This window comes from Balaenoptera physalus, assembly GCF_965194825.1.
Source record: "Balaenoptera physalus genome assembly, chromosome: 15".
Lineage (NCBI taxonomy): Eukaryota > Metazoa > Chordata > Mammalia > Artiodactyla > Balaenopteridae > Balaenoptera > Balaenoptera physalus.
The window spans coordinates 35,564,121-35,576,265 of record NC_138894.1 but is presented as its reverse complement, the minus strand read 5'-3'; the positions used below and the strand labels follow the sequence as shown (position 1 = coordinate 35,576,265).

Genomic DNA, 12,145 nt, shown 5'->3' with positions numbered 1-12,145 from the left:
GTTATCATACTTAAATTTGAAAAATTTTAACAATACTGCAAAAATATTTAAGAATGACAGGCATTAGAGGCCAATCATTTTAGATTACGCTTTTGATGAAGAGAAAGAGGAACTCTAAAATCATATGTAATTCCAAAAAATAAACACTTCCAACACGCTGAGGTTTTCAAGATTTTCAGCAGTTTTATTTTTTCCTCAAAAGTCTAGTCATATTTTTTAAGACAGTTAATCTACAAATCAGTTAATTAACCCCCAAATAATTAACAGTTCATGGTACAATTATTTTATTCTTCTATTCATTCAATATTTATTGAGTACCTACTGTATGCCAGGCACTCTTTCAGGTTCCCAGGATACAGCAGCAAACAAAAGGAACAAAATTCCTCCCCTCTGGGAAAACACATTCTAATGGAGGAGACAATTAAAAATTACATATGTCAGGCAGTAGTAAGTGCCAGGAAGAAAAATAAAATTCCTCCCCCTTTATTCTCTAGTCTAATAAATGGCACCACCATTCACCCATTTACTTAGGCCAAGAGCCTTGGAATCATGCTTGCTTCCTCTCTTTTTTTAACCCCTATAACTAATTCAATATTTTTGGCTCTGCTTTCAAAATATATTCTAAATCCAACTACTTCTCATCATCTCCTCCCCAACATCTTACTGCATGCTACAACCATCTCTTAGTTCTTATTACTGCAAATATCCCTTGACTGGTTTTCCTGTTTCTTCTCTTACTCCAATCTTCACACAGCAGCCAGAATGTTCTTTGTTTAACTTAAGTTGGAGCATGTCACTTTCCTGCTCAAAACTCTCTTGTACCTTACCATAACACTTAGAAATAAAATCAGTCTCTTTCTTAGTCTACACTATCTGGACCCTCACTAATTTCCTACCATCGCCTCCCATTATGCTTCTCCTGAGTCTTCACACTGTGCCTGCTGTCTGGAAGGTACTTCCCCCGGAGAGTCATATGGCTTGCTCCTTCACTCTTTTCAAATCTTTGCCAGAATAACTTTTTCTAACCACCTAATCAAAAATAATACCCCATCATATGTAACACTAACAACTAAGTAGCACTATTATTTTATGTATCTATGTGTTTGTTTATTCTGTGAGTGCTCCACTAGAATGTAAGGTCCAAAAGGGCAGGGACATGTCTATTTTGCTCCCTGTTGTACCCCAGAGCCTGGAAGAGTACCTGGCACATAGAAGTTGTTCCATAAATATTTGTAGAATGAATGAATAAATTCATGAATGAAGCCACCAAAATAATATAAATATATAATATATAACAATGTATAAAACTGTACATAATATGTTAACTGAAAAGGCAAGACACAACATGATAATATTCTTCTAGCGTAATAAAACGAATGTGGGAAAAGTTTAAAAGAAATATATAAGATTGTGACAGGGTGGTAGGATTAAGTTTTTTGTTGTCTGTTTCTTCTATCTTTTTACAAGTCATTACCTTACGTTTATAAATTAAAATATAAAAATGTTATTTTTAGAAGGGAGCTACTACTAAAAATTAAGCAATTAGCAATGGGAGATCATGTCTTTCCCCTCATTGATTGTCAAGGAGGGAGTGTATCAGTCACCTAAACTGCCTTTATAAGATTGTTTCCCATCTCCTCCTCCTTTCTCCAGTCTATATCAAAGTAACCACTTCCAGGGTCTGATTATTGATGAATATTATATCCCTCAGATGTATGAGTGGAAGGGGAAAAAAAAGTCAAGAACCACTCCAAACACTAAGTTTTGTAATTAACATAATTCCAAAAACAGAAATACCTAAGTCCACATAGCCAACTCAAGGGTAAAAAGCAGATGACTCACATTATCGGAGTTACTACTACCTAGCAGGTATAGTGAAGAACGCTTTATCTCCTTTTTTTTTTTTTTTTTGATACTGTTCCTGCAATGTAGGTGGTATAATCCCCATTTTAAAGATGAGAAAAATTTGCCTACTAGGGTGGTAAATTGCTTATAAAAACAATTAATTAATTGTTTAAAGAGGTCCATGTGGTGACCAATAATGAGAGAGTGTCATAAACCAAGGATTATGATTAACTGGCTTCTGTACAACTTAGGTAATGGGGGAAGGCAGAGGATGGAAAACAAACCCATGTGGCCAAAGGCACAGAATTAGTAAGTGGGGAAGCCAGTTCCCCATATTTAATTATCAAATGACACTGAGCAAAACAGCTTTTGAAAATATTCCCCATATTTCTTTTCTGTAAGAGGCAGCTTTACACACAATTTAATTAAATAAGCAAGAGAGAAAATTGTTACCACACCAAGAATACAGCTTTTTAACAACAAAATACATAAACCAAAGGTCTAAAAGGAAATGCACCAAAACAACAGCAGCAGTGTTACAGGAGTGTAAGTAATTCTTAATATAGCTTCCAAAATTTTTATAATGTTGACATAATAGCTTTTTTAATGTTTCAACAGTGAAAAAGATCAAATAGATAAGATTCTATCATTAATACACCTTATGTTAATCTTAAAGCTGAGCAGTATAACACAAAACCATTCCATGAGGTAAGACAAGAATCAGTCCCTAAAGTAAAGTGCTTTACCAAGATCAAACATAGCAATCACATCATTCTTATAACACAAGAACCTCAGAAATGGAAGGCAGCAATTAAGCTAAAAAAGAGAAAACCTTTATCTGAAAACATTAGAGCAAACTTCTTCCCAGGTGAGAGCACTCAACAAGGGAGGTCAAGCTGAACAGCAAAGTCAAACAAACACAATGACAGGGTCTTGAAGGTTACATTTCTGCTACAAATAAGGAATATAAATTTAATGGTAAAAAGACCAAGATAAATCAACCAGAAATATATCTGGGTAAGAAAAATGGCAATCAACAAATGATGCTAGAACAACTGCATATCAACATGTAAAAGAATGAAACTGAACACCCTTCCTTACACTATAGGCAAAAATTAACTCAAAATAGATCACAGACCTTAATGTAAAGATAAAATTATCCAACTCAGGAAAAAAACAGGAAGAAATCATCATAATCTTGGGTAAAGCAAAGGTTTCCTAGATACAACACCAAAAGCACAAGCAAAAAAATAAAAACTAGATACACTGGACTTACATCAAAATTTAAAACTTTTGTGCAACAAGAAAAATGAAAAAACAAACCAAAAGAATGGAAGAAAGTATTTGCAAATCCTATTCCTGGTAAGAGACTTATATCCAGAATATATAAAGAACTCTTACAACTCAATAATAAAAAGACAACCCAAGTAAAAACTGAGCAAAGGATCTCAACAGACATTGCTCCAAAAAAGATAAACAAATAAAAAATAAGCACATGAAAACATTAACCCGGGGCTTCCCTGGTGGCGCAGGGGTTGAGAATCTGCCTGCTAATGCAGGGGACACGGGTTCGAGCCCTGGTCTGGGAAGATCCCACGTGCCGCGGAGCAACTAGGCCCGTGAGCCACAGCTACTGAGCCTGCACGTCTGGAGCCTGTGCTCCGCAACAAGAGAGACCGCGATAGTGAGAGGCCCGCGCACCGCGATGAAGAGTGGCCCCCGCTTGCCGCAACTAGAGAAAGTCCTCGCACAGAAACGACCCAACACAGCCAAAAATAAATAAATAAATAAATATATTTTTAAAAAAAAAGAAAACATTAACCATTAGGGAAATGCAAATCAAAATGACAGTGAGATGCAACTTCATATCCACTAGCATGGCTAAAATAAAAAAGATAATAACAAGTGCTAACAAGGATATGGAGAAACTGGAACACTTACACATTGCTGGCAGGAATACAAAATGGTACAGACATTTTGTTAAACAGTTTGGCAGTTCCTCAAAATGTTGTATGATTCATTTATACAAACTGAACAGAATAGGCAAACCCATAAAGACAGAAAGTAGTGACTGCCTTGGGAAGGGGGACAGAATGAAGAGTGACTGCTAATGGGTATGGGGTTTCTTTTGGGGGTGATGAAAATGTTCTAAAATTAGACTGTGTTATGGTACTGACACAAGAACAGAAATATAGATCAATGGAACAGGATAGAAAGCCCAGAGATAAACCCACACACATATGGTCACCTTATCTTTGATAAAGGAGGCAAGAATATACAGTGGAGAAAAGACAGCCTCTTCAATAAGTGGTGCTGGGAAAACTGGAGAGCTACATGTAAAAGTATGAAATTAGAACACTCCCTAACACCATACACAAAAATAAACTCAAAATGGATTAGAGACCTAAATGTAAGACCGGACACTATCAAACTCTCAGAGGAAAACACAGGCAGAACACTCTATGACATAAATCACAGCAAGATCCTTTTTGACCCACCTCCTAGAGATATGGAAATAAAAACAAAAATAAACAAATGGGACCTAATGACACTTAAAAGCTTTTGCACAGCAAAGGAAACCATAAAGAAGATGAAAAGACAACCCTCAGAATGGGAGAAAATATTTGCAAATGAAGCAACTGACAAAGGATTAATCTCCAAAATTTACAAGCAGCTCATGCAGCTCAATATCAAAAAAACAAACAACCCAATCCAAAAATGGGCAGAAGACCTAAATAGACATTTCTCCAAAGAAGATATACAGATTGCCAACAAACACATGAAAGAATGCTCAACATCATTAATCATTAGAGAAATGCAAATCAAAACTACAATGAGATATCATCTCACACCGGTCAGAATGGCCATCATCAAAAAATCTAGAAACAATAAATGCTGGAGAGGGTATAGAGAAAAGGGAGCCCTCTTGCACTGTTGGTGGGAATGTGAATTGATACAGCCACTATGGAGAACAGTATGGAGGTTCCTTAAAAAACTAAAAATAGAACTACCATACGACCCAGCAATCCCACTACTGGGCATATACCCTGAGAAAACCATAATTCAAAAAGAGTCATGTACCAAAATGTTCATTGCAGCTCTATTTACAATAGACAGGACATGGAAGCAACCTAAGTGTCCATCAACAGATGAATGGATAAAGAAGATGTGGCACATATATACAATGGAATATTACTCAGCCATAAAAAGAAACGAAATTGAGTTATTTGTAGTGAGGTGGATGGACCTAGAGTCTGTCATACAGAGTGAAGTAAGTCAGAAAGAGAAAAACAAATACCGTATGCTAACACATATATATGGAATCTAAGAGAAAAAAAAATGGTCATGAAGAACCTAGGGGCAAGACGGGAATGAAGACACAGACCTACTAGAGAATGGACTTGAGGACACGGGGAGGGGGAAGGGTAAGCTGTGACAAAGTGAGAGAGTGGCATGGACATACATACACTACCAAACGTAAAATCGATAGCTAGTGGGAAGCAGCCGCATAGCATAGGGGGATCAGCTCGGTGCTTTGTGAACACCTAGAGGGGTGGGATAGGGAGGGTGGGAGGGAGGGAGACGCAAGAGGGAAGAGATATGGGAACATATGTATATGTATAACTGATTCACTTTGTTATAAAGCAGAAACTAACACACCATTGTAAAGCAATTATACTCCAATAAAGATGTTAAAAAATATAAATAAATAAAATAAAATTAGACTATGGTGACTGTTACACAACTCTGAATACACTAAAAAAAACACTGAATTGTATTGTTTAAATGGGTGAACTGTACAGTATATGAATTATATCCCAATAAAGCTATTGTTTTAAAGGCAATGTATTTCACTGTTAAATTTAAAAGTCTGTTTTAAAATCTTAAATAGCAATTAAGACTGAATGTTAATTGCTAGCACCCAGAGAGCAAAGTGAGGAAATGGCTTATTCTGAATAACTGATGTGAAAGAAGACTAGAGGTATGTAAACGTGATTTGAAAAATGAAAATATGAAGCTATTGTTCATGAGTGATTTGTGATCACTATTTTAGTATTAGCACTACAAGGCAAGAATCAATATTATTTTAAAAACAAGACATGCCCTAACATCTTATGGGCCTCTTTCCTCATCTGCAAAATCAGGACTTGTAGTTAACAAAATAATTTTTGAGATGAAGACAGAGAAGAAAGAGATGGCTGCTTTCCCAAAAGAATTTGCTAGGCAACAGCCTCTATATGCATGGATAAGCTTGGGACTTTCAGAATTACAGTAAGGAAAGGCACTCCTTATGATACATGGGAATCAACTAACATTGCATTTACTGTTCACTTAAATAAGGTTAGTTATATAATGAAAAAGTCACGCCACTATGGCTCCTCAAACAAAAAGGGGTAAAACTGGAAGAATAATTTGGTACCACAAATTATTATTATCTAGTTCCTCTTCACTTACAAAACCTTTCTCAGGAACAGCTAAAGAACCCAGCGCCTTAAAAATGCTACCTCAAAAGAAATAGGAGGGCTGCCCTGGTGGCGCAGTGGTTGAGAATCTGCCTGCCAATGCAGGGGACACGGGCTCGAGCCCTGGTCTGGGAAGATCCCACGTGCCGCGGAGCAACTGGGCCCGTGAGCCAAAATTACTGAGCCGGCGCGTCTGGAGCCCGTGCTCCGCAACAAGAGAGGCCGCGATAGTGAGAGGCCCGCGCACCGCGATGAAGAGTGGTCCCCGCTTCCCGCAACTGGAGCAGGCCCTTGCACAGAAACGAAGACGCAACACAGCCAAGAATAAAAATATTAAGAAAAAAAAAAAAAGAAATAGGAAAGGCTATGAAGAGGGATAGAGTTTGGGATTTACAGTTAAGGGTAAAGTTAGGGAAGAGAGCCTACTGCCTTTATGAAACCTGTTTAATAACTGTGATGGAAAACCAGGAGATAATGATTATGGAAGTGCACCCAGGGTAAAGCATGAGATGAGAAACATCAAGTCTGTGCATGCTGCTGCCTCTGAATTGAATAAGGAAGAAAGATGAGATCATCCCCTGTGAATATGGGAAGAACAAGCTAGACTAAAGACAAAGACAGCGGATACTACTTGTATTATAGGATGTTCTAGTGACTGAATCTTGGGTCCGATAGCAAGATTTAGGGTTATCCACCAAAGACCAGACAAGGCCAAAAATGAAAAGCCCCTAATAATGATAAAAGGGAGTCAGGAAAAGCAACTGAAAGTAGTAGGATAGTGCAGCGGTTTTCAAAACTTTTTTTTTTTTTTTACCATGTCCCCTTAGGACAAAAGATCCCTAATCCATCTACCCCAACAAAACCTGACTTTCCAGTGAATAAAGAACTCAGTGATAACAATGAGGCAAATCTGCGGGAGAATGGGTAACGTATTTTAAACATAATATATATACTCTTCAGACAAGATAATGGAAAATTACAGGCCAAAATTCAGTTGAACAAATATGCATTATTATTCAACTACTATTCAGTGGAGAGCTAACATAATAAATCACAACAAACTAAATTGATAACATTAAATTAAGTCATTTATCCTATAAACCAAGAACGACAGCAATTAAAAACCACAACCAACTCAAGACAACATTGATGGTGTTCTGATGAAGAATCCTTCCTAAAAACTCTGGTAATCCCAACTGTTCCAGCAGGAGCTTTGCTTGGCTGCCAACTATATAGCTCAGCAGCCAAATTTCTTAGTAGAATACTGAAACAGCATCCTCAGTAACTCTAATAACATTTTGTGTCATGAAAACCAAATATGAATAACCATTAATAATGCATATAGAATACCAGTAAGTAGTCCTTAGTTTTTATAAAAGTAAAGATAATGAAATGAGGGTCATTCACCCCTAAGAACGCAAGAAAATGTGAAAAGAGAGGAGCATGACGGTCATGATCATAATGCAGTAAGGGACAAAAAGCAAACTACTAAGGATGGTCATGTCCCATGTCCAGGGATGGCACTGGTAGAACTGTGCTAACAATATGCCCTGGAGAAGGAAGCTGTGCAGGTGGAAATGAGGAGTCAAGTCTCCAGCCTGCCCCTCCTTCAAACACTTTCATGAGGCAACTCTCCCCACGAAAAAACAAGCAGTGAGTAATAACTTTTTTGAAGGGAGGAACAGCGACCCAAGACTGTACAAGGTGGGTAAGATAATTCTCTCTGTTGGCTGCATGGAGATCAGAAGGTGCCACAGGAAGGACGAAAATAAGCTAGTTCTAGGGCACTAATAAACTGAGGGGAAAGAAAAAGGTAGTTTGAAATTGCGCTTGGTGAGTAATTAACATAAAGTACTGGTAGATGGTGATCCCCAATTGAGGCAGAAAAACAGAGATTAAGAATGCAGACTCTGGATCCAAAATGCATGAGCAGGAATCACGACTCTCCTTTATTTTCTCTGTGACCTTGGGCAAGTCACTTAACCTCTCTGTGCTTCATCTGTAAAATGAGGGCAATAATAGTACCTTCCTAATAGGGCTGTTGTGCGGTTTGAATAAGTTATACTTGTAAATCGCTTAATAAATGTCTTGCACTTTACATAGTAAGTGGTACCTAAGTTTTGTTAAATAAGTTGAGGTGGGTGGCGGCTTGTTTTGACAACTGCAAATAAAATGAGGGTGTGTGGGCAAAGTAATGGTCACAGGGAACGGAGGGGGGATAACGTGTCTTCGGTGAGGAGTACCAGGAGGCTGCACATTTGGGGAGGTCGTCCTCCTGACAGGGCTCAGCGAGCACCCGCTCACAGGAGAGGTTGAAGGAAACTTCCCTCTTTCCAGGCCTAGGATTTTCAAGAACTCGATTCTGAGAAGTGGCTGTGATTTTGAGGCAAGAGTTTGATTTCCGAGCAACAGACCGTGGGGTGAATTCTGTTTTGCCTGAAGAGCAGGACTTGGGTCTAGGGCAGGACGGGGTTTGAGTCGGAGGCAGAAGGGTGATGTACTCAGGGGGAAGCTCTGCTAAAAGCCACCACCTGCCGGGCGCGGGCCGGTCTAGCCTCGGAGGGAGAACGACGGCTGCCCCAGCCCCGAGAGAGGCAGGAGGAGCCTACAGAGTAACGGGGCTGCCGGCGCCGACGGTCGGGAAGGGACCCCACGGCGGGACTGCGGAGGGGGACCCGCCTCGCCGAGGGTGGAGGTCGCTCGCCTGGTTCTCCGAAGGGAGGGGCCGGCGCTGGCCCTGCGGGTGGCCGGCCGGGCGCACAGCCCCGAGGGAGCCTGCCCCCGGGCCCCGCCCATGCCCGCCCATCTGTGGCCCCGGTACCCAGGGTACCTGAGCGTGGGCCCGATGCAGGCCGTGTCGGTGCTCTCGATCTCTCGGAGGATCCGCTCGTGCTCCGCCGCTGTCTCCAGGCTCTCCGCCTCCGCCATCTTACCCCGCTCCATAGACTGGGGGTGCCCGGCAGCGCGTGCCCTCCTTCAGCTCGGCTCACCTTTCGCTCGCTCGCGCTCTCTCTCTCTCCCTCTCTCTCTCCCTCTCTCTCGCTCTCTCTCTCTCTCTCCTCTCTCTCACCCCAGTCTCCAGAGCCTCCTGAGCCTCCTGCTACCCGCAGGACGACCCCTCCCTCAGATGCGGCACGCCCCCTAGCGTCACCACGTCCGCCGACGTTCCGCGCAATGCCCGCTGGGATTGTAGTTCTCTGGGAGATGGGGTTCCACACGTTATTCATTGAATCCGCAAACACGTGTTAAAAGCTCCACTATAAGGCAGGAACAGTTAACGACTTCATACGCAACGGAGATTAAGTCCGGCAATGGCACTAAACCTACAAATTCTTAAGACCCTTGCCTCAAAGTACAAAAGCCTCTATAGGGACGAATATTAAGAAAGGACTAACTAGGTTTCTGCGGACAGCGATCTTACAAGTTAACAAGGAGGAAAAGCTCAAAACTAAGAAACCCGAAACTAAGAGGTAAGGCATAATGTACCTGTAAGCCAGTTCAGAGAATCGAGCACAGCGATCACTTCTGGCTGCGAAGGATTCATTGAGAGACTAAGCCTGAACATTTTTAAAAGATGTGATTGGAAGGTGTGAGGAGCACCCAGAAAGCCAACAAAAACTTCAGTTGCACTGGTGTGTAGAGAAGTAGTAGCAAGAGATGGGGCTGGAAAAGCATCTTGGAAAAGGAATACCGGGAAGAGAAATTTGTACTTTATTCTAATGGCTCCACTGGTCCAACAACCAACTGCATCAAAAGCACCTTGGATCCTTTTTTTTAATACAGACCAAAGGTCCTACATGTGGACATTCTTATCCAGGCATCTGCATTTCATAAATTCACCAGATTAGAATTTTTAAATCATATTTATTGATCAATGCTTGAGTTTTAAAATATAACACAATGACTGGGAATCCACTGAAGGTTTTTAAGAAGAGTAGTGACACAAACCAAATCTTGGCCTTAGGAAACTTGATCTAAAGCAAGTGTGCAAGGTGGACAGAAATAGAAAATCTGGAGACAGGAAAATGCTGTAGAAAATGTTAAGGCCTAATCCAGGGAAGTGGCAATGAGAATGAAAAAGAATGGACAAGTAGGAAAAGCATTGTAAGAGCAGAATTGACATGATTTACTAGGTATGGGGAAGGAGGATGTTGGGTATTATTACTCCAAGGTTTGGAGCAGAGTAGCCGGGAGAATGGTGTTGTCATCAACAAAAAAAGGCAAGTAAGAACCAAACTGGAAGTTGAGGCTAAATAATTTATGCCATGGATAATTATGCAATCATTAAGGAGAAAGAGAAAAGACTCTATATTCAGATATGAAACTGTCTTCAAATTATAGGGTTGAGTGAAAAAAAAATGCATGAAACAGTATATAGAGCATGTTTTCATTTAAAAAAAAATATTCAAGCAACCTAAGTGTCCATCAGCAGATGAATGGATAAAGAAGATGTGGTATACACACACACACACAAACACACACACACAATGGAATACTACTCAGCCATAAAAAGGAATGAAATGTTGCCATTAGCAACAGCATGGATGATGGACCTGGTGGGTATTATGCTAAGTGAAATAAGTCAGACAGAGAAAGACAAATATTGTATGGTATCACTTATATGTGGAATCTAAAAAAATAAAATAACTAGTGAATACAAGAAAAAAGAAACAGACTCACAGATATAGAGAACAAACTAGTGGTTACAAGTTGGGAGAGGGAAGTGGGGAGGGGCAAGATAGGGGGAGGGGATTAAGAGGTACAAACTACTATGTATAAAATGAATAAGATACAAGGATATATTGTACAGCACAGGGAATATAACCAATATTTTATAATAACTATAAATGGGATATAACCTTTAAAAATTGTAAATCACTTTGTTGTACACCTGAAACTTATATAATATTGTACATCAACTATACTTCAAGAAAAAGAGAAAAGGAGATAAACAACAAGGTCATACTGTATAACACAGAGGACTATATTCAATATCCTATGATAAACCATAATGGAAAAAAATATTTTAAAAAAGAATGTAAGAGCTTCCCTGGTGGCACAGTGGTTGGGAGTCTGCCTGCCAATGCAGGGGACATGGGTTCGAGCCCTGGCCCGGGAGGATCCCACATGCCGCGGAGCAGCTGAGCCCGTGCACCACAGCTACTGAGCCTCCACTCTAGAGCCCGCGAGCCACAACTGCTGAGCCCACGTGCCACAACTACTGAAGCCTGCATGCCTGGGGCGCGTGCTCCGCAGCAGGAGAGGCCACGACAGTGAGAGGCCCGCGCACCGCAACGAAGAGTGGGCCCCCACTCGCCGCAACTAGAGGAAGCCCACGCACAGCAACGAGTACCCAGCACAGCCATAAATAAATTTATTTTTTTAAAAAAAGAATGTATATATGCTGTACAGCAGTAATTAACACAACATTGTAAATCAACTATATTTCAAGGAAAAAAATGCAAGTGGGATTGATTGTAGAATCTTTTTGTTTGGTTGAATAAAAATCTGAACAGATATATTTGTTGAAAAAAAAAGAAAAAACCCAAAAGAATACTGTATCGCATAATTGAAAGTAGCTAAGTGACTAGACCTTAAAAATTCTCACCACAAGAAAAAAAAAGTTCTGTAACTATGTATGGTGATGGATGTTAACTACACTTATTTCACAACATATACAAATATCAAATCATTATGTTGTACACCAGAAATTACTAATGTTGTATGTCATTTATACCTCAATTTAAAAACCACGGGACTTCCCTGGTGGTCCAGAGGTTAAGACTCCATACTCCCAATGCAGGGGGCCCGGGTTCGATCCCTGGTCAGGGAACTAG

The 12,145-nt window shown here is 40.2% G+C and overlaps 1 protein-coding gene across 2 annotated transcripts in view; it reads right to left on the bottom strand.

Moving 5' to 3' along the window:
- EXOC6B (exocyst complex component 6B) overlaps window positions 1-11,609 on the bottom strand; it is a 722,841-nt gene extending 711,232 nt beyond the window's left edge. The window contains exon 1 of one of the 2 annotated variants that reach the window (XM_082426006.1): window positions 9,139-11,609. In XM_082426006.1, the coding sequence (XP_082282132.1) occupies window positions 9,139-9,251 (113 nt within the window). In that variant the 5' untranslated portion in view covers window positions 9,252-11,609. The remainder of the gene's footprint in view (window positions 1-9,138) is intronic. The other variant, XM_082426005.1, reaches the window with a different exon arrangement.
- Between the last annotated feature and the right edge of the window lie 536 nt (window positions 11,610-12,145).